Source organism: Pezoporus occidentalis, unplaced genomic scaffold (assembly GCF_034315485.1).
Source record: "Pezoporus occidentalis ecotype Australia unplaced genomic scaffold, CSIRO_AGI_Poc_V1 ctg262, whole genome shotgun sequence".
NCBI lineage: Eukaryota > Metazoa > Chordata > Aves > Psittaciformes > Psittacidae > Pezoporus > Pezoporus occidentalis.
This window is the reverse complement of record NW_026914523.1, coordinates 23,990-45,738: the sequence shown is the minus strand read 5'-3', so window position 1 is coordinate 45,738 and position 21,749 is coordinate 23,990. Positions and strand designations below refer to the sequence as shown.

The 21,749-nt window shown below is 45.6% G+C and overlaps 1 protein-coding gene across 3 annotated transcripts; it reads left to right on the top strand.

Annotated features, from left to right (window-relative positions):
• Positions 1-309: 309 nt before the first annotated feature.
• Positions 310-21,511, top strand: RILPL1 (Rab interacting lysosomal protein like 1). 3 transcript variants are annotated; one of them, XM_062624111.1, is made up of 8 exons: positions 310-788; positions 4,077-4,227; positions 9,494-9,612; positions 10,967-11,185; positions 13,621-13,793; positions 14,319-14,411; positions 18,466-18,553; positions 20,965-21,107. In XM_062624111.1, exons 1-8 carry the CDS (start codon positions 492-494, stop codon positions 20,968-20,970), a joined length of 1,146 nt encoding a protein of 381 aa, XP_062480095.1. In that variant the 5' UTR covers positions 310-491; the 3' UTR covers positions 20,971-21,107. The 3 variants fall into 3 exon arrangements, with proteins under 3 accessions (XP_062480095.1, XP_062480096.1, XP_062480094.1); XM_062624112.1 differs by lacking the exon at positions 18,466-18,553 and adding an exon at positions 17,552-17,626 and having other exon boundaries at positions 20,965-21,093; XM_062624110.1 differs by lacking the exon at positions 18,466-18,553 and having other exon boundaries at positions 20,965-21,511.
• Positions 21,512-21,749: the final 238 nt, after the last annotated feature.

Genomic DNA, 21,749 nt, shown 5'->3' with positions numbered 1-21,749 from the left:
AACGCGTGGCTGCCATCCCGCACGATGGAGCGGTACAAGAGGCCGCTACCACGGCTCATCCCAACGCTGACGGAGCTCAGCGCAGGCATCAGCCAGGAGCATCCACAGAGCAGCGGCTTTCACCCCGGCTCCTCCCGTCGAGACCCATCGCGGTCACCGGCGGGGCCGCACATCCCGCAGCCCGGCGAGGCACGGCGGTGGCCGCGGGCATGCGCGGGGCCTCCCCCGGCCCGGCCCGCCCGGTGCCTGCCATTGGCCCCGAGCGGCGGGGCGGTGGTGGCGGTGCGGGCGCGCCCGCCCTCCCTCGGTCCCTCCTTCCCGTCGCCGCCCGGCCAAGTTTAAACACCCCCCCCCGGCACCGCCGGGACAGCCCGAGTTTGCGGGAGTTGCGCGGGGCCGCGGCCCGGGTGCGGGGTTCGGCTGCCGGGGGGTGCCCCGCGAAGAGGACGCCCCGCTGCTGCCTATGAGGGTGCCGCGGGGCCGGGCGAGCCATGGACGGCGGCGGCGGGGTGCCGCCCGCCCTGGAGAAGAACGCGGCGGAGCTGACGGTCATGGACGTGTACGACATCGCCTCGGCCGTGGGGCAGGAGTTTGAGCGGGTGATCGATCAACACGGCTGCGAGGCCATCGCCCGCCTCATGCCCAAGGTGGTGCGGGTGCTGGAGATCCTGGAGGTGCTGGTGAGCCGCAACCACATCAACCCCGAGATGGAGGAGCTGCGCCTGGAGCTCGACCGCCTGCGCCTGGAGAGGATGGACCGCATCGAGAAGGAGCGGAAGCACCAGAAGGTGCGGGATAAGGGAGGGGGGACGACGGACACGCGGCGGGGCAGAGCTGCAGCCGCTGGGGACAACAAAGCGGGCGGCTGGTGCGGGCCGGGATGCGCGGAGCCGATGGGAGCAGGCGGGGCACGCAGTGGGTACGGCCAGGGCGAGCTCATGGCTCTGTGTGGATGCTGTCTTAGCGCCGCTGAGCGTTTGGGTGTGTTGTTGTTTTCCTTCCCTCCTGCAAGTTTTCTTCCTCCTTCCCTTTCTCCACCCTTTTCCCAGCCTCTGCGTTTCCTTCCACTTGAGTCTCCCTGCTCAGGACTCCTGCTCCATCTCCCTCCCCTGATGACAGGATAGCGCTGCTTCCTGCTAGGCCAGGAAAAGTCACTGACCGTGATACACTTTTCCTAGAGCTGTGAATGATTTGGCAGTCTAGTTTTCCTGGCACACTCACCGGGTAGGCAAATCACAGGAGAGAGATGGAGGTCCGAGCGATTTCAGAGCAGTCTTAGAGCTGAAGAATAGAGAAGAACACTCTCCCAGATTCCCACTCCATCCTCTGATGCATTTTGTCCCTTGGCTTGATCTGAAGCGGTCATAGTGTTCCCTGACCCTGTGAAAGCCCAAGATCATTTCCCATATCCTGTTACCCTCATGTATCAGGACAGCATGAGCTGCTCCACTTACTGCAGGGAAAGCGTCAGATCCACTCCTTAAACCATCCAGAGAACTGATTTAAAGAAGTGGTCCTAGTAAGTGGCTGTGCTAACGCGTCATTTCTGGCTCATGCCATTCCTGCTTGCACACACAGATTCGGGACAAAGAGAAGATAGAGAATTGCTGGAAGAGAGACCTCAAACTTTGAGAGTTGGCTTTAACTTGAATCAAGTTTTATATGGTTTAGAAAGAGCCAGCTGGGGGACTTTCATTTAGCATATGGAAATCCAGGATAATTCCTGCAACATTTTGCAGAGGAAATCTCAGGGTAGTGTCTCTGAAAAGGATGGTAGAAGATCTTTAATGTAGAAGAGGCTCCAGAGTCTGAAGTGGGAAGGTCTGGAGAACAGGTACAAGTACTTGTTCTTGGTTTTTTGAAGGCACATCACCTCTGGGAAGAGTCTCCCTGCTGAGATCTCTGTATTGCCGGTCAGCAGGAACTCCACCTCAGTTATTTACAGAATGCTGCACGGTGAAGTGGATACCAACCTGGGTCCAGCAGCAGCACCCAGTGTCATTGTACGGCCGATGTTCTACATAGATGCTTCTGAAGTTCATTTATGTTTAAAAGCTTCCTGAACATGTCAGCTGCATAACACTGTGCTCGCCAGCTTCAGCTGATCTCCCTGCAGTTCACCACCTCTACTCTGCCAGCTTCTCTGCTAGCCCTGAAACAGCTCAAAGAGGGCTCAGACAATCCAGATGAAACTTTGGTGCCAACATATTTTAACAGGGCAGATCAAATACATGAGACATAGGTATTCTTTCAATCAAGTTGATTCCCAGTGCACTCAGTCCCTATAGAGCAATAGTGGCACATCATCTGTGTTCCAGTGCGAGGGTTTGAAGACTGACTCTTTTGCAGGGCACGTACTGGTAAGCAGAAAAAGCCAGAGACTGAGAAGTAGCTGTGACCCAAAAGTCATCCAGACAAGCTTTTAGTGGTCCTTGCAGGCATCAGTTTGTGAGGATTTTAGCACTTAACACTTTACCTGTAAATCTGTTTTGCCTATAAAACTGGCTTAGCACTCTCTGGAGTTTCCCGAGCTGCCTGGCACCTACCGGCCCATAGATCTGCCTTCTCTGCTTCATGCTTCTACTAGCAAGGGTTCAGAAGTGAATTTCTGCCCCAATTCATGGGCTCTTCAATAGCAAGAAATAGGAAAGCTTGCCCAGGCACACTGTGGTATAGCTGTGTGTTTACATTGCAGCCACACATTAACAATAGAAGTTTAGCTAGTTTGGGTTTCTGTGTTGGTTCTATTTTGGTTTTATCAGAATGCTCATAACTGATGAATGTGCTGTTTTCTTAGCTGAAGTAGGTCACTGCGTTATTCTAGCTACAGAGTTGTAATAGGCAGCAGCACTGTAATAGCTATTTGGCAATATACATTTCCATGCAGATTTGCTTTTATATTCTGAAGATAAAGAGTTTCAAGTAAAATAAAGGTTTTCTTGATAATTAAGCTGACAGCATATACAGTACTACAGTATTTTCTGCATAACTCTTAAATAAGTGTTCTAAAATCACAGCAATGCAGTAATAAATGCCACAATAAAATGGCATTTGGATCCCACAGTCAATAGGAACATGATTTCCCATTATCAGAGCATACATTCAGAGCAGAAAGCTACCCTTTAATCTCTCAGCAGAGCTTATTTTAGCTGAGAGCTGTGCCTGGCAGGGCTGTTGTCTGCATGTGTTTTGTTGTTAGGTAGGAGAGGACATGCTGGCTGGATGCACAAGTCAGCAAGTGACTCAGCCTGGCTCCAGTGATCTGCATGCAGCTTTCGTGTTTGAAGCACATACATGAAAATGGAGCAGAGAATGCCCCTCACTGCACAAGTATGATTTACAGCAAAGGCTTTTGGAACACGTAAAGCTCTAAATACAACCCTTTTTCCTTGAGGACTGTATACTTTTTGTCCTAATTTGACCTTTACAGGGATTGGTGACAGCTGCTCTTGACACACAGTGTCCCGACACATGGGAGCTGTTTTGACTGGTCTCACTGCTGCTAACACAGATGCCACTCAAGGCATTCCATGTAGAACAATTTACATAAGAAGCAGCAGCTTTGTGTTTATGATGTGGACTGGGAGCTCTGGGTTTGCTGCTCTCATTATTTTACACTTGTGTTTCATAACACAGCGTTAGACTACAGATGCAGCTCTTTCAAAAGGAGCAGCGCTGGTTCTCCTGGGCTGTGCTGTGTGATGTTTCTGGGGCATTTATAACAGCTTTTGTGCTACTTCCTGGGATGCAGGAGGTAATGGTTGCTCACATTCAGTTACCTTTTCTAACACAGCAGTCCCCTTAACCTAGCCCTTGCAGCAAAATGGGGCCTAAGAAACCATCCTGTGGGTAATGTGCATGTCAGAAATGTTTGCATGAGGAATTGTCTCCTCATGTGTGGATGCCTGGATCCTAGCATTAGAAATGTAGATGTCTTCTAAGGAATTCTAGTCTCCTTTAACTGTTTTCTATACAAATCACAGTAGGATTGTGACTAGTTTGATCTGTAAATAGTCGAGTCAAAGGCTCTTCACATGTTTAAAAGTATAAATGTGTTGTCCTGATCTACCCTTTAGGAATTAGAACTGGTGGAGGATGTCTGGAGAGGGGAGGCACAGGACCTCCTTACTCAGATTGCACAGCTGCAGGAGGAGAATAAACAACTGATGACAAACTTGTCTCACAAAGACATTAATTTCACAGAAGAGGAATTTCAGAAGCATGAAGGCAAGTTTGATACTTCAAATGCAGTACGTGCTTTTGTTATAAAAAGCAATACTTGATCAGAATGCTTTGACTGGATATTCTGGCTCTTTTCCTATAGATTAATGCAGGTCTGGGTTGGGGGGGTTGTCTGGGTTTTTGGTTTGTAGTTTTGGGGTTTTTTTTACCTAATAGAACATCTCTGATGACATGGTGGCACCAAAGACATGATAAGAGGTGGAAACAGGAGGGGAAGAAAAGCCTGAACAAGTTTTTATTTGGCAGAGGAGCATATCTGAAACTAAAGCCTAGCTTCAATTTTTAGTCTATCACTTTGTTTCTTTTTAGTTAACACTTTGCAAAACCCATTCTTAAACCCTCCTTGTGATTCCTAATGCAAACAGAATAATCCATTCAGCAGTTTAGTTCACACCATTATGCACAAAAATAAGTGCAAATGTTGATCTATTCAGGGTAACTGTAAAGCAGCAAATCAAGATTCTTAGTCTGAATTATATCAGTCTCCCACAGGGAGATATTCTAGGACAATTCTCCTATAACAGGAGTGATTGGTTTGATTTGGTTTACCTGCCTTTAGCGTTCCCTCACTTGTTTGGTACTTAAAAGCAATTTAGAGTAAGTGAAGAGATTTATAATCCAGGGAGTGGATGAATCCAGAACAGTTGAAACAGCCACTTTGTGAGCAGCTTCTTTCTTGAGGCAGAATGAAGTTCAAGATCATAGAATCACAGAATAGTTAGGGTTGGAAAGGACCTTAAGATCATACAGTTCCAACCCCCCTGCCATGAGCAGGGACACCTCACACTAAACCATTACACCCAAGGCTTTGTCCAACCAAGATACAAGATTTTGAGTTGGAAGTACAGGTAGAGTTCACTGCAGCAATTCAAGCTTCCACCCAGGTCAGCAAACAGCTCTTTCCCCAGAGCAGGTGAACAGATATCTACTTGCTCCACAGTTCCTAGCACATAATTTAGGCTGCTAGATATCAAGTCTATTTCATCATACTTTGCTGAGATTTAAGCTGAGGTGTTGTGCAGGTTTGGGGATGAGGCAGCCCTGAGCCCAGAGATGGGGTAGACAGCTGAGAATGCTAACAGCAAAACATGCTGGTGATGGTAAGTCAGTGTGGAAGTGGATGTGCATGGAGAGGACCATGGTCCACTGCTTCAAGCCACAGCTCCACTTTCAGTAGGTTCTGATGGTCAGTAAAGTCCTAGCTCCTCCAAAGTGTAGCACCCTGTGTGTAGTGTGCAAAGTCACTGGCTGGGCTGGAAACAAGAGCACACAGCTGAGCCATTGTAGCTCTCCAGTAAAGTGTTAGGAACAAAGTGTTAGGTGTCCTTGTGCAGATGCCAGAGGCTGGGATTAGATGGAGGCTTGCTGCAGGTGGATGAAACCCTATCCAGCACTGCGGAGGTTGCACTTGCTTTCGCTTTCTCCCCACTTACCCTGGGGAGGAGTGTAATGGAATCTTCAAAAAGCTAGAATTATTAAACCTCAAAATCTCCACTTTGTTAAAAAGAAAATGCAACACTTTGAATTTAGGAGTCAGTTATTGACAAAGAGAGGGCTCAGTATCAGCCTCACAAACTCCATGCAGCATTTTAGGATGGCAGCGTTGAGTCATGGACCATGAAGACTGACATCTCATTATAAAGAACCAGCTTCCCCTTTGGTTTGTCTTTGGGTTTTTTCCTTCCAGTGGGTATCTCCCTCACTGCAGCTCATGTGCTTGTATTTAAATATAGCCATACTCTCCACATCCAGCCAGCCAAGCAAATGCCAGGAATGCTTTTCATGTTATTTTTACTGTCTACCCAAGTATGATAACACAAACAAAACCTATAAACCCATTCCAGAGATCATGTTCTGGGTTCACTGATAGTCTTTGGAGAAAATTATCAGTTTCAATTAAATCATATTAATTTATAGCAACCTCATCTTATTATTGGGGCCTGTGATATCAAACCCAACTGTTTCCCTTTTAGGCAATTTTGTCATTAATGAATGGGGATAGATTTGTCCCAGATGACTCGTCTGGATAATGTCAAAAGCAGTCACGCTGCCTTTTTCAGTCTCCATCATTTGATCTGATACACGTAGAGGCAGAGGCAGGCTTTCAAGCTAAATACTTTGTTAGTTGGGCTGTGACCACACTCCAGTCTTCCTATCTCAGCATGATTTAGTATTGTGATCATGTCTCCCCTCAGTGGCTAGCCCCTGGGATTAACAGCTTGCTGCTTACTCACCAGGCAGCTAAAGGAGTTATTTTTAGCACAGGCAACAGAGGCCAGTGATTGAATGTGCAAGACTTTGAGACCCAATCTTGTGAATTAACAGTCACGTCAGTTCACAGAGCCTGGCTGTAGCATAATGAGGGTGTTTAGGAGAGGCAGAGGCAGTCCTATCTAAACAGCAGTGTTCTGCACTGCGCAGAGCAGGGTTTGCGTGAAAGGACATGTAGCAGAATATAAAACACACAGCTGGGGTGAAAGATGAGTCTGCAACCTCCATTAATGCTGCTCCTCCCAAGCTCAAACTGATGGTGCTGACTGATTGGAATATCCTAGTAAATTGCCACAAGTAAACTTGACCCAATGTGTGCCAAACAGGACAAGCAGGCTGCTGTTCCACTGCAGCGAGGGGAGCTGCTGCCTCAGGCTGGCTGTGGCAATGCAGACAGGCAGCAGGATGTCAATGGTTGCGTGAAGCTCTTGTGCTGGGCTGCTGAGGAACCTACAACTCCCTTTCAAAAGTGCAGGCAAGCTTCCAGTCTGAGTATTTAGGTAGTGGTACAGTGCCACAGGCCCTGCCTGGCACTTTGGCCTGTTGGGATAGATGTGACACAACAGTAAATGGGTCCCTAAGCATAAAAGATGTTATTTTTCCTTCTTTTTTCAACCTTTTAACTTCTCCTCTCCCCCAGCTGCTTTCCTTTCTCTTGCTTGAACAATGCTGCGATCACAGCAGTGCACAGGAAGCTGCTCATAGGATATGCCATAGGAAGCCAGCTGGGTGTGCCGTTTCAGACCTTGCAGTTGCTAGAGTTTGAATCATTTAGAGATAATGACTTTACATTTAGGGCACTTAGTGATTTCCCTCCCTCTTACCCAGTGCCTGAGGAAATGGAAGAAGATGTGACTGATTCACAAACACTTCCCACCTTTCCTTTCCCCTCCTCTTGAAAGGAAAATGATAATGTAGTGATCTGTGCACACAATTGAAGGCTTTTGGGTTCACCAAATGTTAAGGAGAAAAAATGAGCACAGTGGGAGGAAAAGCAGTCAGCACTGAAAAGGTACTTTATTCTTTAAATAGCACCTGCTCTCCAGAGATCTCAAAACATCTCACAAGTACTAATGAATATAGGTGCACTCACTATTCCTAGCTCCTGCTGGGGTGACACCACCAGTCTAAAGTTTCACTGCAGTCCCTCTGTACTTCAAGGCAGAATCTGGGGGTCTTTATTTGTTTTTAAATACAGCTGATGCTTTAGGCCCGAGCAGAGGGTGCATCCAGGAGCCTGTAAATGAGATTTGCGCACACAGTGCGGTACCAGACGTGTTAAGCAGCAGTGTCAGTGTCTACTTGTCCTCCCTGGTGGCTATTGAGCTGTTACCACAGTGAAGAATTAAATTTACCTTGCAAAGAACTAGAACCTAGAGCAGAGAGGTGATAAGGACCAGGGTCCCAAAACAGAGCACTCAAACCTACCACTGAATTAAAAGAGATGAGAATGTAATACTAGAACATGAACAGCATGTCACACTCGGCTCTTTTCTAGGGTTTGAGAGGAACATGTCCTCTGAACTGAATTCCCAGCCATCATGATCACCAGTTTTCTTTCCAGCAGAGTGGTTTCCTGTTCTCTGCTCTACCATAGCCCTGCTCCTTCAGTGGTGAGGGATCAGAGCTGCTGTTCCCCTTGTTTGCAGTGCTGTGCTTTTCTTATGCCTGCATGGCAACCCACAGCTCTGCAGGAGTGCACAGTTACTGCCTTTCTCTCTCCTTCTCTCAAGTTTGTCTTGCTTTACTGTCTTATCCATCAGTTCCAACTGTAGGTGATCTGTAAGCTGGAGTTCCTCAAGGCGTGCAGCCTACATTCTCTTTGGGAGCAACTTTTGATATCTCTGATGAAGGGATCAGAAAGTCTGATGAGCTGATGTTAGAAAGCAAAGGCCTGACTGGCTGGATACATTGATGTGTATGCAACGTATTTCTGATGTGGGAACTGCTTTAACATGTTGAAAAGAAAGTGGCTTTCCAGCCACCTCAGATGGGTGAGTGAAGTCACCACCTGCAGTTCGTAAATGGAGGAAGCTGAGGACCCATGTAACTAACTAGTTTGCCAAAGGTTATAGAACCAGAACAGACCCTGGATTTGAGCTCCTGCTTGGACTGAACTTAGGACAGAGCAGCCACACACTGCCCTGGTCACAGGCTTTCATTTTCAAGCCATCCTATGGGATGTTGTGCTACATGATTTTATGTGATAGTTTAGGACCATCAAACTGTATGCCTGTGCAGTTACCAGGAAAGGCTAGGGAAGTAGATTTATTATCACACCAAGTTCAATCATCTCTGGTTTTGCTCTGACAAGCCCATCACTGCAGTGCCAGTTCCCAATTATCTATAGCAAATAACAGAAGAATGCAATAGGGTTGCAAAATATGAGGAGAAAATGTATGACCATAATTCAGATTAAATGTCTGCTCTAGATTCAGGGTGCAGGTATGCTCTGAAGGCCCTGCTTCCTCTCCTTTTTGAACTGGGTTTTAACATAGAATCATTCTAGTCCAGCACTCCTCAGCTGGTTTGGATCTAAGTGCAATCCACAGCAGGGACATGTTGGTTAGAGCTTGCTGAGGATCCAGACCATCCTTTTTACCCCATCAGGGTCCTGGCCAGCTGATTCCACAGATCATCACACAATAACCAAGCTCCTTGGGGCATAGTGCGAACACTGATGTCAAACTGCAGAGGCACCAAGAGGTATCCGTGTCACTCCACTGTTATAAATATTTCTGAGGACTGTCGGTTCCTTCTTTAAGGACTTCCTGTGCAGTGGCTTTATGGAGTGGATTGTGTCATCTATGTTCCCTGTTACCCTTGAAGTAATCCTTAAAGCATCTTCCAGCAGCATCTCTGTAATTCTACCAGCAGGCAACTTCCAGGGTCTTTACCTAAATATCTCTCACTATTGTTCCAGTCTCAGCAGCTTCTCATTGTCCTCAGGTTTTTTTTCCTGTGTTCTTTTTTTAACCAGGAATGTCAGAGAGAGAGCGGCAAGTCATGAAGAAGCTGAAGGAAGTGGTAGATAAACAGAGGGATGAAATCAGAGCAAAGGACCGGGAACTCGGACTTAAAAATGAGGATGTAGAGGCTGTAAGTGGCTCTGAGTCTTCCTATTTCTCTTCTTTCTCATCCATACTTCCACAGCCTGGGTTCAGTTTTAAATCAGTGTAGGATCTGTAAGCAATGCCAGATGATTAGTCCGGCAACTGAAGTGTCCAGCATAACTATGGAGTGTCCAAAACCATTAGGCAGCAGACACACACCCTCTGCTGAGTCCAGAAGGACCAGCCACACTTGGAAGTGACTGGAAACCAGTGTAACAAGAGAGGAAGACGGGGGAAGGACAGCTTGTTTTGTTTGTTTCCTTAAGGACCTCATAGCTCTCCCCTTCCATGGGAACAGGACAGGGAACCTACCCTGGCTTCTTGTATCTCTCTCTGCTTTGGCAGTGCAAACCTCCTCAGCACCACCAAGGAATCCCTGCTGAGGTGAGTGAGCTGCTGTATGTTTTACAGGTACTCTCTGCAGAGTTTGGCAGCTGGACCCCACACACGCACTCCCACACCAGGGCTGCAATTTGGATTACTTCTTTGCACAGGAAGGGAGAGGAGGAAGGGCCTTAGCTCAGCCCAGGTCACTTACTTTGGCCAGAATGTCACCGAGAGAGGATGGGTGTCCCTAGGGACCATAGCACAAGAGATCCAGCTTTAGTCTTGATGAATCACAGACTCCACTGTGACTGTGGGAATCACATGATGTCTTGGCTCTTTCTGTGTCAGGAGGAATGACCTCCTTACCCATATTTTGCTTCCCATCCTCATGCTGCCTCATCTCCTGAGGCCATGGGACTTCTCTGTGCTAGCGAGGGCCAGACCTAGATAATCCCTGCTCCAGCCAAGTGCCTCTGGCAAGTGCTGTGGCCTCTCACACTGGTGCTGCCCATGAAGTGGCTTGCAGGTCACAGCCTGCCTTATGAGAGCCTGTCGTGGTTTAAACCCCGTCAGGTAACTCGTTCGCTCACTTCCCCCCCTTTCTTGCCCTCCCCCTGCTTTTTCCATCTCCGAGCCTAAGAGCAAAAAGCAAAGTTGGAGTATGAAGTACTCATATATTGAATATAAGGATTCCTCTGTTTTGTCTTTCTCTCTTGTACTCTGGGTTAAGATTTGATTCAGAATTCCATAATCCCTATCGCTGAACTTTGCTCTTTTGAAACATATTTATCAGAAGTGATGGATTAGCTGGAGGAAAATGCCTCTTTACTCTAGAAATCAGTTAAGTTTTGGTGACTGTAACTGTAGATATTAAAAAACAATGGGAGTAAGGAAGGAGGAGAATTTTCCAGATGAAATTCAACAGGAACCCACTGTTTTTCCTTTAACATGATGTTTGGGACTTGGCCATCATGACTGAATGGATGCTGACTTATTGCATCCATATTTTGCAGCTTCAGCAGCAACAAAACAGGTTAATGAAGATCAACCACGACCTGCGGCACCGCATCACTGTTGTTGAGGCTCAGGGGAAGGCGCTGATCGAGCAGAAGGTGGAGTTAGAAGCTTATCTTCAAACCAAGGAGCAGGAGATGGGCAACCTGAGAGCAGAGCTGGGGAGACTGAGAGAAAAACTGCAGGGTGAGGACAGCCAGAATGGGGAGGACATGAAGGTAAGAGGCACTTTAAATCACTTTGTAAACAGCCTTTATAAAAGGTTTGGAATTCATCCCAAGTACCTTGTTGGATAAATGTGATTGATGCACATCGGAGGCAATGGTGGGAGTTGAGGACAGCATCTTGTGATCAGGTGCGACATACAGAGAGCAAGAAAGGCCCCATAAGGTGGATGATGACCTCTCCTTCCTGAAGGAGGGAACCGGTCTCACAGAAGGCAGTGGGATGTCTGCATTAGACAGCAGCTTTCCCCTTAGACTTGGCTACCCATCATACAGCCTTGGGAGGGCAGCGTTTTGGTCATGAATGAAGCTGCAGAATTCACCAACTATCAACAAATCATTGCTTCAAAAGAGAGTGTTCTATTAAAACCAACATGAATCAATCCCAAATCACTGGAGCATCAGCTGTTAGTTTGTACTGAAGGCAGACAGTGGTTTAGTAGCGCTCATGTTTGGTATGTTTGGCCTCATTTTGTTTGTCCATATCAATCCTTTCCTCCAAAGGAAAACAAACCCATCCTTGAACAGTCTGGGGTTTCCAGTAGATAAGCAGCTGGCAAGTAGCTTAAACTTTGCTGAGCATACAAACATGTGAGCCCTGATGGGTCCCAAGAGAGCAGTGCACCATGATGGTGGTGGCATGTGAACCACAGTAGAAAAGAAACTGTGTCAAAAGCAGTCCCAGAGGCAATGCAGAACCTGCACACTTGGTCCTCGCAGTGCTTATGGCACTTTTGATCTGTTAGGACTAAGCTGGTCTATTGCTCTCAAATCAACACATAAATATTTGAAGGCATCTTTTAGAGGAACCCAACTTTGGCCTTAGTTCTGCTTTTGCTTCCTGTTAGAATTTGTGCAGTGAAGTGTTACCAGTGCATATGCCCATGAAAAGCAAATGTTACTGCTTGGGTACTCAAGTGCTTGCAGGAACAGGCAGAGACAAATCTGCAAATTGATTTGGTGCTGAGGTCAGAGCAGCAGGGATACAACTCAGAATCATTGAATAGTTACGGTTGGAAAGCACCTTAACTATTCTTTATTCTAACTTGAGGGGAGCTTCCTGAGAAAAGGATGCATCCCTGATCTGTTGCATCCTTTACTCCTCTTTATGGTTCCTACTATTTTCCCTTTGTGCATATGACACTGCTTCTGCCTTAGTAAAGCAAATATGCTGCATTTTGCTTTCCTAATGCTGCTCTTAGAAAAGTACAAAATAGGATAAGGGGCATCATGATATGAAAGAACTTAGAGGAGCACTATCATGCAGGCTGGATGCATTGGTGACTGCTCCAGTACCAAGCAGTACCATAAATGCCTGATAGACTGCAGCAGAATGACACATCCAATTCACTTGTAGTAGGCAGGAATATACATCAACAAGCGGAGGCAAAGGCTGATGGGGTCCCCTGGTCCCCCCTGGAATGTGACAGCCAGTGCTGTGTTAACATGTCACTGCCAATTGGGCAAGCACTGTATTAATAATGAAAAGGATTGTTTCATTGCTGTTAATTCAGCCAGGACACCCAGCTTTGTATATGGGGCTGCAGAGCCTCGGCCTGGAGCCAGCAGGAGTGAAAGTGCCTTCAGTCTCTGAGAGAAAGGATGCATTCTCTACCTCTCTGTAACTCATCAGTTCCATGGCAATGGCATCTCTTCTAATTAGAGCCCTTCCCCACTCTCTTTGCCAGGATGATGGCTAGACAGGAATTGCAGTGGCAAGCAGGAAGCTGGAATAGCTGCATACTCTGGAATGGACATTGCTTGTTGGCTCAATCAAGACATTTGCACTGGCTACAGGTGCTCAGTCTGTGCTGATTTGAGCAAAATCTAGCAAAAATAGCTTATTTGGGCAAAGGTGTGGGGCAAACTGAAAGAAAAGGCGTCAGCTCAGACCCTAATCTAGAGGGGTGAAGAAAGTGTTTGGGTAGTTTCCTTTGAGCCTCTTGTTAGGTTGCATCAGTCTTTTAAACAAGTGTGTTTGGATGAATGGGGTGAATCAAACGGAAGGACAAGTGCACGCTGCTCTGCTGCTCTGTCTGCAGGACAAGGGCTGCAATCCCTGCTGTAGAAATTGATACTGCACCAACCTTAGCCTAGCCAAGGTTAACCTGAAGTCAGGTACCAACAGACAGTAAAACTGTTCCACAAACACATGAGCTTAAAAGAGGGTAGGATCAGGCCTACAAAAAATGGGGTCTGCTTAAGAACTTCAGTACTTAGCTCCTCAGCTCACGGAGCTGTTCTTGCTGAGAGTCTGTCACACGAAAAACTAATTCCTTCTTTATTTTTCCTCTTAAAATTGGTGTGTTCCTCTTAAAAGAGGATTTAATAATGCTGAAAGGAAGTTGGGAACTAGACGGATAAATACTTCCAACTGCTCAGGTGTGCACTCGCATGGTGAAGTTAAAGCCCACGGTTTCACTTCCTAGGCAGAACCCAACAATGACGACTGCCTCTCCGACTCAGAGAAGATGGCATTGGACTTAAAAGATCCCAATCGTCCAAGATTCACCTTGCAGGAGCTCCGGGATGTCCTTCATGAGAGAAATGAATTGAAATCTAAAGTGTTTTTACTTCAGGAGGAGCTTTTATACTACAAAAGGTAGGTTAGAGCTCCTCTGCTGTTGCATGCTAGACACAGAGGAGCCATAGGGCAGGTCTAGATGTGCTCTGCAATAGTGTCCAACAAGCTTGTACATCTACAAAGGCTTCAAGTAGAGATTGCAAGCATATGGCTTTAGTTTGAATCTGGTTCCTCATAGTGGGAAAAACTATGTCCTTCCTTAATTCCCAGGTTCCCCTGAACCTTAGAATGATTACAAATATTTAACACTTTTGAATGCAAAAATGAGGACAAGAATGGATCTAAAATGAAAACTTTAGAACTTTTATTCAATGCATTCCTCTTCTCCCTCTCCTTGTCAGGTGGAAAGACAATATTGAAAGGAGACCCAGTTCTAGGTGCTGTCCCTTGGTTGATGAAATCCATGGGAGACGTTTCCAATGAGCTTTGAACAGATCTTTTTGCATGTCTTCACCAACAGCACTATCTCAGATTTCATTTTAAAACTTAAGGTGCTTCCATGGCTTGGGAGGAGAACATTCATTGTTGTTTCTTTCTTTCAAGTGAGGAAACCGAAGAAGAAATGAGATCCCCTCAACCTACACCCATAATTCAGCCTAAACCCTCAACTCAGCCTGAATCTGGAATCAAACGACTGTAAGTAGCCTATTTTCCAAGGATACTGGAAATAGTCTGCAAATAACAAGTGTCTCTTGAGGGTAGGACAGTTTTAAAGAATTTAACAATGAAGACAACGACATCCCTAATGGGTATGGGAGAGACACTGAGGGAGCACATGACAGCTATCAGCAAACAGAAGTCAGCTTTGGCCAAAACTGCTGCCTATTTCTGGGACAACTTTTGTCTCAGATTATTTCCTGTGGCACCTTTTGCTCCCTAAGTGCAGACAGCAGCGGGGAGGCCAGCAGTGCTCCGTGTGCTTGTGTCTGTGGCCAGACTGCTGTGCCCACTCCAGTTCTAATGATTCCTTCTTAAGTACACTCTTCAGGCTAACCGAAAGAGCCTGTGTTGCAGTGTTTGGTTATAGCTGGTATGAGATGTTAAACACAGACACTGATCTTCCTAGGGAATCTTCTTGTCTGGGCTGCAGAGTCATACTCCAAAGAGAGGTGCTTCTGATGGTGGTCTTCACCAGAGGACCTCTCAACCTGTCCTGTGTGCCCAAAACTGAAGTCGGTGCTGGATCTCAGTGTGCGAGGACTGCAGGAACAATGCTCCTGTTCAAGTGCAAGTCCCAGTTCCTTACACACTGACCCTAAGGTGATGGAGTGTCAGAAACCCACATCATGCTCGGAAGACATGTGAAGAGCATTGTTCACAAGTAAAGCCAGGGGCAGAACTGTGGCAGTTGGGTTTGCAGAACAAGGTTTCCTCACAGCCTCGCTGTGCCTGTTTCCTTGCTGAACTAAGCCTTTAGAGCCTGACTTGCACTACGTGTACAGCACAAAAACCTTTGTTTGCTGAACAGATTTGCTGCTGGAGAGGATTCCAGCTTCCTTGGGTGTAAGAATCCCACCTTCTTCTGGTGAAGTATTTCATGTTGCTGCCCAAAACCTAAGCTTACTCTCAGGTGTGCATTTACTTGTATCAATTATAAAATCAGTGTTAGCCAATCCATCTATCTGGTGAAACTCCCTCCTTGTACATTTATTTATTCCAAATTAAGTCTTGTAATCTTGCAGCAAGTCTTTGGATTTTTGTGGGACTGGAAGCTTAACTTTTTTAACTGCATAAATGATCTTTGGAACAGCCCTTTGTTTCCACATAAAAAGCCCTTCCATCCTGCCCCCATGTCCAGAACCTTCCATCCTTGTTTAATAATAGCAGCAGCCCTGTGAGAGCAAGTTCCATTGGAAGAGCTGCTCTGATCCAAAACACCATAAAGTCAGGAGGGCTCTTCTGATTATTTTTGCTGTGTTTGTTGAGAGAACCCTTCCCCTCACACGACTAGAAAAAACACTCTGAGTTTGGACTTTCATCCTGTGGCTGTGACGATGATAATACTTCATTTCATGAGATTTCCACTGTAAAGCTTCTCTTCTAATATTTTAGTACTTTTTAAAGCTTATCCCATTGAGGGGGGTGGCTGGTTTCAGCTGACACAGTTTGAGTGGATGGCAGTTTCCATGCTTGATGTACAAAGCAAAGACAGCATAAAAATGTAAACAGACATTGTAAGACAGAGCACACACTAAGGAGGTGTTAGCTTTGACTCTGTCCTCTGCACACGTGTGGGCAACACAGGGAGCCATGGCAGGAGGCACGTAAGTGTGTTCAACCACTTATCTGAGTGCTTTCTTTCTCTCAGTTAACTTATTGGTGCAAACAGGTTCAGCATCAGTCAGTGCACGTTTTCAGACACCTGCCCAATCTTTCTGCTTCTCAGATTCTGTGTTAAATTCATAGAACTAAACCCACACACAATAAGCCACAAAATCATGGTTGGGTCCCTTTCAGAAAAGGCAAGAGTCCTTTCCTGCCAGGCAGTGGAAGCACATACTGAGCCTGCTGTTAAGATGAAATTACTTTCTTTAGCTGTGATGCTCTGTCTCTGTCTACTCTCTCTTCCTTTAGCCATCATATTAAATAAGGGAAGATAAAACTCTCTACTTAAGTAACCTGAAGGCTGGTGATAGTTGTCAGATTTGTCTTATTCTTGCAGCCTGTCTGGATAAGATTTGTCTGGTGTGTTTCTTTTCTTTCCCCCCTCCTCCCTGTGTGTGTTGTCAACACTGTACTTGTACATGGGCTTTAGAAAGACAGGAAATTTCACTGATGGAAAACCCAAACAACCCAAGTGTAGCATCTGTCCTGGTACACACCCCTCCTGCTCCTCCTGCAGTCTGTGCCTGCTGTGAGCTGTCTCCTGAGCTCCCTTCCCCTCTCCCAGGCTGGGTGCTGTTAGCCCCTTGCCATACAATTACCTGGGTAACACTGCCACATAAATCCCCTCCACACCTAATGATGCAATTAAAACCTGTAGTGCTGATATCTGCACACAGAGTGCCTTTATAAATGAAAGAAAGCAGGGTTGCTTTTCCCCTGCTTAAGACTTCTTGTGAACCCAGGACAAGACTTTTCCTCCTGATGAAACAAAAAGCTGAAGTACAAAAATAGGAGACACTGATGCTGTCCTCTCCAGAGAAGCTTTATGCTTGCCTGCGTAATGTTCCCCTTCTTCCTTCACCACACAGCATCTCGGGGAATAAGACATATGTACATGTAGCCTGAGCCATCTGAGGCGTGCTCAGGTGACTCTGTGCTGCATCTCCATAAGGGAAGGAAAACAGAAGCTACAGAAATCAGCATGTGGGGGCAAACTCTGAGCTGTGATCTCAGACTGCTTGATTTCTACACTTGTCTCTACCACATCACATGGCAGAGTTTTGATGAAACAATGCAACCAGGGGGCTTCACTGAGGAGGAAGAGTACAAGGATTAAAAATGCTCCCTCTGTTTTGAGCAGAAAATGCTGTTTTGTTTTCCCTTTTAAGTATACATGCTTGTTTGTCACTGACGTAATGCCTGAAGCAGCCATAAGTTTTCCTCCTATTCTTGCAGTCTACAAAAGCTGATGTGTCTGTGTCATTTCTGCAGCTCACAGACTGTGCCACGTGTAAAAATAGAAGTCCTAGTTACTGCTAATGATACAACAGTGTTTGTTTGTGTTCATTTCCAATGTAAGAATAGCAGTTAAGAGTGACTGTGTTGGGGAGAGCTGCGTTCGGTCACAAAATGCCTCTTGTGATTTCAACTTAATCTTTAATTGACATTAGTCCACAGTTCAAAAAAATATTTGGCACAAGGGAGAAGCTCTGAGGAGAATCCTTAGGAAACAGAGGGTGTCCCAGGTATGGATGAAGGTGTGTTGGCAGGTTTGTGTGGGGCTGGCTGGGCGCAGAGCACCCCCCACAGCGTGCTCTCAACCTTGAAGCTGCATGAGTTGTATAATGCATAGTGAAAGTGCTGAATGACAAAGAAACAGCCTTGCTGTGGTCAGCTAGAAAGTGTTTCTGCCAGGGGAGCTGCAAGGTTTCATATAAGTACTTAATTGCCTGCAGTTGGCATCTTTCTGCATGTGAAGCAATAATGCAGGTCCTCTTGGAACAGATACACAGGCCCTTTAACCAAGTAGCTCACATAGGAGGTTACTTCAGTATTTTACCTGCAATCCTGGTTTTTAACTGGAAACTATCAGCTGTAACCTTTGTAAAATGGTTAACTGCAATGCTGGTCCTACCTAACCCTGTTTTCTGTGCAAATATCCAGTAGTCACAGCAGAGTCCTGTTTGGTATTTCTTAACATACACCTTCATCTTTCATCTCGTTATGTTTGTGCCTGTTTGTCTCTTGGGAAGAACAATGCGCACTCTGCTCTGCATTGCTAGAGGTGGTAACACGTTGATGAAACCCAGCCCAGATCGCAGGCTGCCTCACAACACAAAAGTGGTATCTTTTAGAAATTCAAAAGCAATTGAAACGGTTACAGTGACTGCTTTTCCTAAATACGGGTTTTTCACTGAGGAGAGCTGTCTTGGGTGATGCAGATCCACCTCTCCCTGTTACATGTCCTGTGTGGTAATTCAAAGTAACCCCGTGTATCATGTTTGCCTCTTTTCTTTTTAATGGAATGCTTTTTCTTTCCCTTGCTCCAGTCTTACCTCTTCTGTGTCTGTACTTTCCTGACCAGGATCTTTACAGCCATAATGCCCATGGTAGCAGCTGGATTGATTCCAGACGATCCCACATTGCAGCCAATAAGAAGACTTGTGTCCCTTGTAGGAATTGTTTTGTAATACTGTTTGGTACTGTGGTTTCCTTTTGCATGACCCCGTGTTAACATGCACTGCTGGTTGCATTCTCATCGGCTGCCTGTGGGATCACAGAAGAACAAAGTGCCAATCAGAATGACCAGTCAGTACACAACTCATCATAGTCCTCTCCATGCTAATCCTCCAGTACTGACATTTGATCACTTTTGCCCTAATGTACCATGCTAAACCAATCATTACTCCTGAGGAAGTTGCTGCAATATGTGATTTTTAACCAGCATCTGTTACTTTTGCTTACTCAGCGTGTCTATTCACAATTCACACCACTGCTTTTTAAGAAACCCCTGTCACTCTAATGACTTGTTACAAATCAGTTTGTTAGATTTACAGAGTATAATGGCTGGGATCTATATTAATTTCCAGTGTTAATTATAGGCTGTTGCTTCCATGTCTTTCTATCTATGCAGTGTATATTTTGTCTCTAATTATGTATTTCAGAACAGAGTTTACACTCCCAATAATCAATTCTATTATTCTATCCTTGGCTGTCTCTGGAAGATGTACTGATAGCTGTTAACACACAATCTCTTTGCATTAGAACTGCTGCTTTAGTGATCTTTATATTGGCAGCAGCAACACAGTGTTTAAATTCCCTATCTCTCCACATAGACATGCTTTTTCCAGACCTCCTCCATGAGAGTTTTCAAGGCATAATAACAATTTTCATTGTTTCAGAAGGAATTAGAAAGTCTTCTGCTTCCTGCAGAGATTTTCAAGCATGTTTTTCTCTTACTCAATTTAATGATAAAGTGAAAAATTACTGAACTTTGACATTTGAAACTTACTGCATTAATACAGCACTCCTTTGTGTGGACGTCACAATAGCAAGGCTGAGCAGGCAGGACCAGACATGCTCAGCAGAACGCCTCAGTGACTACACACTTCCTTTATCAGCTGGAATTGGATCTGGCCCTGAAAAGACATAGCATTGTACAGATTTATAAGCTCCTGTAATGAAGGTGGTAGAAAAGGATGAGGCTAATTAAGTGCAAAAGATTTATTTTACTATTAAGGCTGCATATTCGAAGCAGGGAAATGTAGAAGTTCAGGTCCTGCTAGCAACGTTAGTCATCTGGCATTGCACTTGTGTAGCTTTTTGTATTGCTTTCTAGTAAAAAAAAATTTATTCTTAATATTCTTGATATTGCCATGCTTCCCTGCATGTGTGATAGGGTATTTTTTCAGGAAAGCTGCCTTAAACCTCACCTGACACCCAAATACAGCCTCCTCTATGCCTAGAGACATTGAAGGCAGAACTCCCTGGTCCACATGAGGTGGTTTGGATGGTCAGGTCATGATACTTGAGGGGAGGCTTGGGGTGTGCAGGAAGGATGCTGAGGTTGGGGCCATCTTAATAGCCTATCAAAGTTGTGTTTGTATTTGCATAGTCTCTTACTGCAAAGGCATTTAGCAGTTTCTGTGTCATTCACAACTGCATTTTGCTGGGTATTGTGCAACCCAACCAATATTTACCTCCTTAAGTGCCCTGTTAAACCCAATGGGTCTGCAGCCACTTCAAACCTCTGCTAGCTGGGACCACAACTTCTGCATTTCTCAGCTGATGTAAACACCACACTAACACCTCTTGTACTGACCCCATGACAAACACTGAATTTGCCTGGTCAAGTAACTTCATCCTTTACAAATAAACTGATACTAAGGAGTTTGGGGCTGTATTTTCTTAGCTGTGTTGTCAGCTGGCAGTTTGTTGTTGTATTAAATGGCTGTTGGTTCATGTACGTCATTCTCTTAGAGCACCCAAGCTGTGTGACAGGAAATGACGTGCACACTCGTGTGCATTGGGTTAGAGCCTTCATCCTGCAAGCTCTGGTGTGCACACATGCATTTACTCATTTGGGTTTGCAGGAACCAAGTCTACGTATCAGATTCTGTACACTTGGAAACAAAAAGTGGAGGCTGTATTTTCTTATCTTATGAACTTCCCTGCTGACACCCTTAAAAACACGATCTATTTCTGCTGTCTGGTAAATTATCCAGATTTAATGCCAAAGATACCACTTTCTTTATGCCAAGAAACTAACATGTATCGTGTCGCTTCTTTACCTTGGGGCTGGGGAAGGGGGAATATACATCGAAAATGATACCTGCACCTTGTAGAGTCAACAGCATTTAGAGCTTATTTGAAGCTTCCATAGCCAAACTGCTTGAGACTGCAATGACTTCATCTCTAATAACATTCTGACATGCACCCCATCAGGCTTCACTGCCTTGAGTTTTGCCGATGCAAACAGATTCTTTGCTCTGTTTTGTTGTGCTGTGTATCGGGGCGGGTGTTTGAAGTGGTTTCAAGACTGTAAATGGTGTTCTTTCTTTTCCCTCCCCTCCCTCCCTGGAAGGTTTAGTTTCTTCTATCGGGATAAGAAACGCATGCAGGCAGCACAGAAAAATGTCCACTTCCAGGATACTTTTGGAGAATGGTCAAATTCACATAAAGATGACTCCTACACCGAGCAAGGACAAGAAGCCCTGCAGCACCTGTGACTAAAGCCTTGAGGTGTTCTGTTTACCACAGTAGATCTCAACACTCCAGTAACAAGAAGCTTCTGTAACCAAAATTTGGCAGCTCATCACTTTCATTTGCCTTGTGCACCTCAGCGTGTTTGAGATGGACTCTTCAAGAGTGACTCCTCACTGTTTGCATAGTGACTGTTTGCTGGAAACAGAATCCAAGCTTTGTAGTGAACAGTCGCTGATGCCCTGGGACACCGAAGCTTCTAGACGACTTGTTTTGTGCTGAATAACAAGTCTATGGTCTTGGTCATGCATTAACTACAGTAACACAAGCTTCTTTAAACCAAAAAAGGACCTGTGCCATTATTAGAGGTTGTTTGCAGTGTACAATATCTAGTGGCAAAGACTCTTTTACCCTGGTTGTTAACACTATTGGTTGTTTGCTTTTTCTTTTGGCAAGAACCTTTTCAAGAGGGACACACGGCTGCCGCTCCACAGCAGGTCACGGCGCTGCTGTGTCCTGTCACGTTCAGCTGACATCTGCATTCTGCAAAGGAGCCGCTTGGAAATCCACCCAACACAAACAGATAAACTGGAGTAGCCCTGAGAGGGACAGTGCGTGTACATTTCCCTGCTGCTTATAGTGCCTAAAGCATGAAGAAACTGATGT

Coding starts and splice junctions, on each gene's coding strand:
- RILPL1 (XM_062624110.1), top strand. CDS start 492: ATGGACGGCGGCGGCGGGGTGCCGCCCGCCCTGGAGAAGAACGCGGCG. Junction 4,228..9,493: donor GGAATTTCAGAAGCATGAAG/GCAAGTTTGATA, acceptor TTTTTTAACCAG/GAATGTCAGAGAGAGAGCGG. Junction 9,613..10,966: donor AAAATGAGGATGTAGAGGCT/GTAAGTGGCTCT, acceptor CATATTTTGCAG/CTTCAGCAGCAACAAAACAG.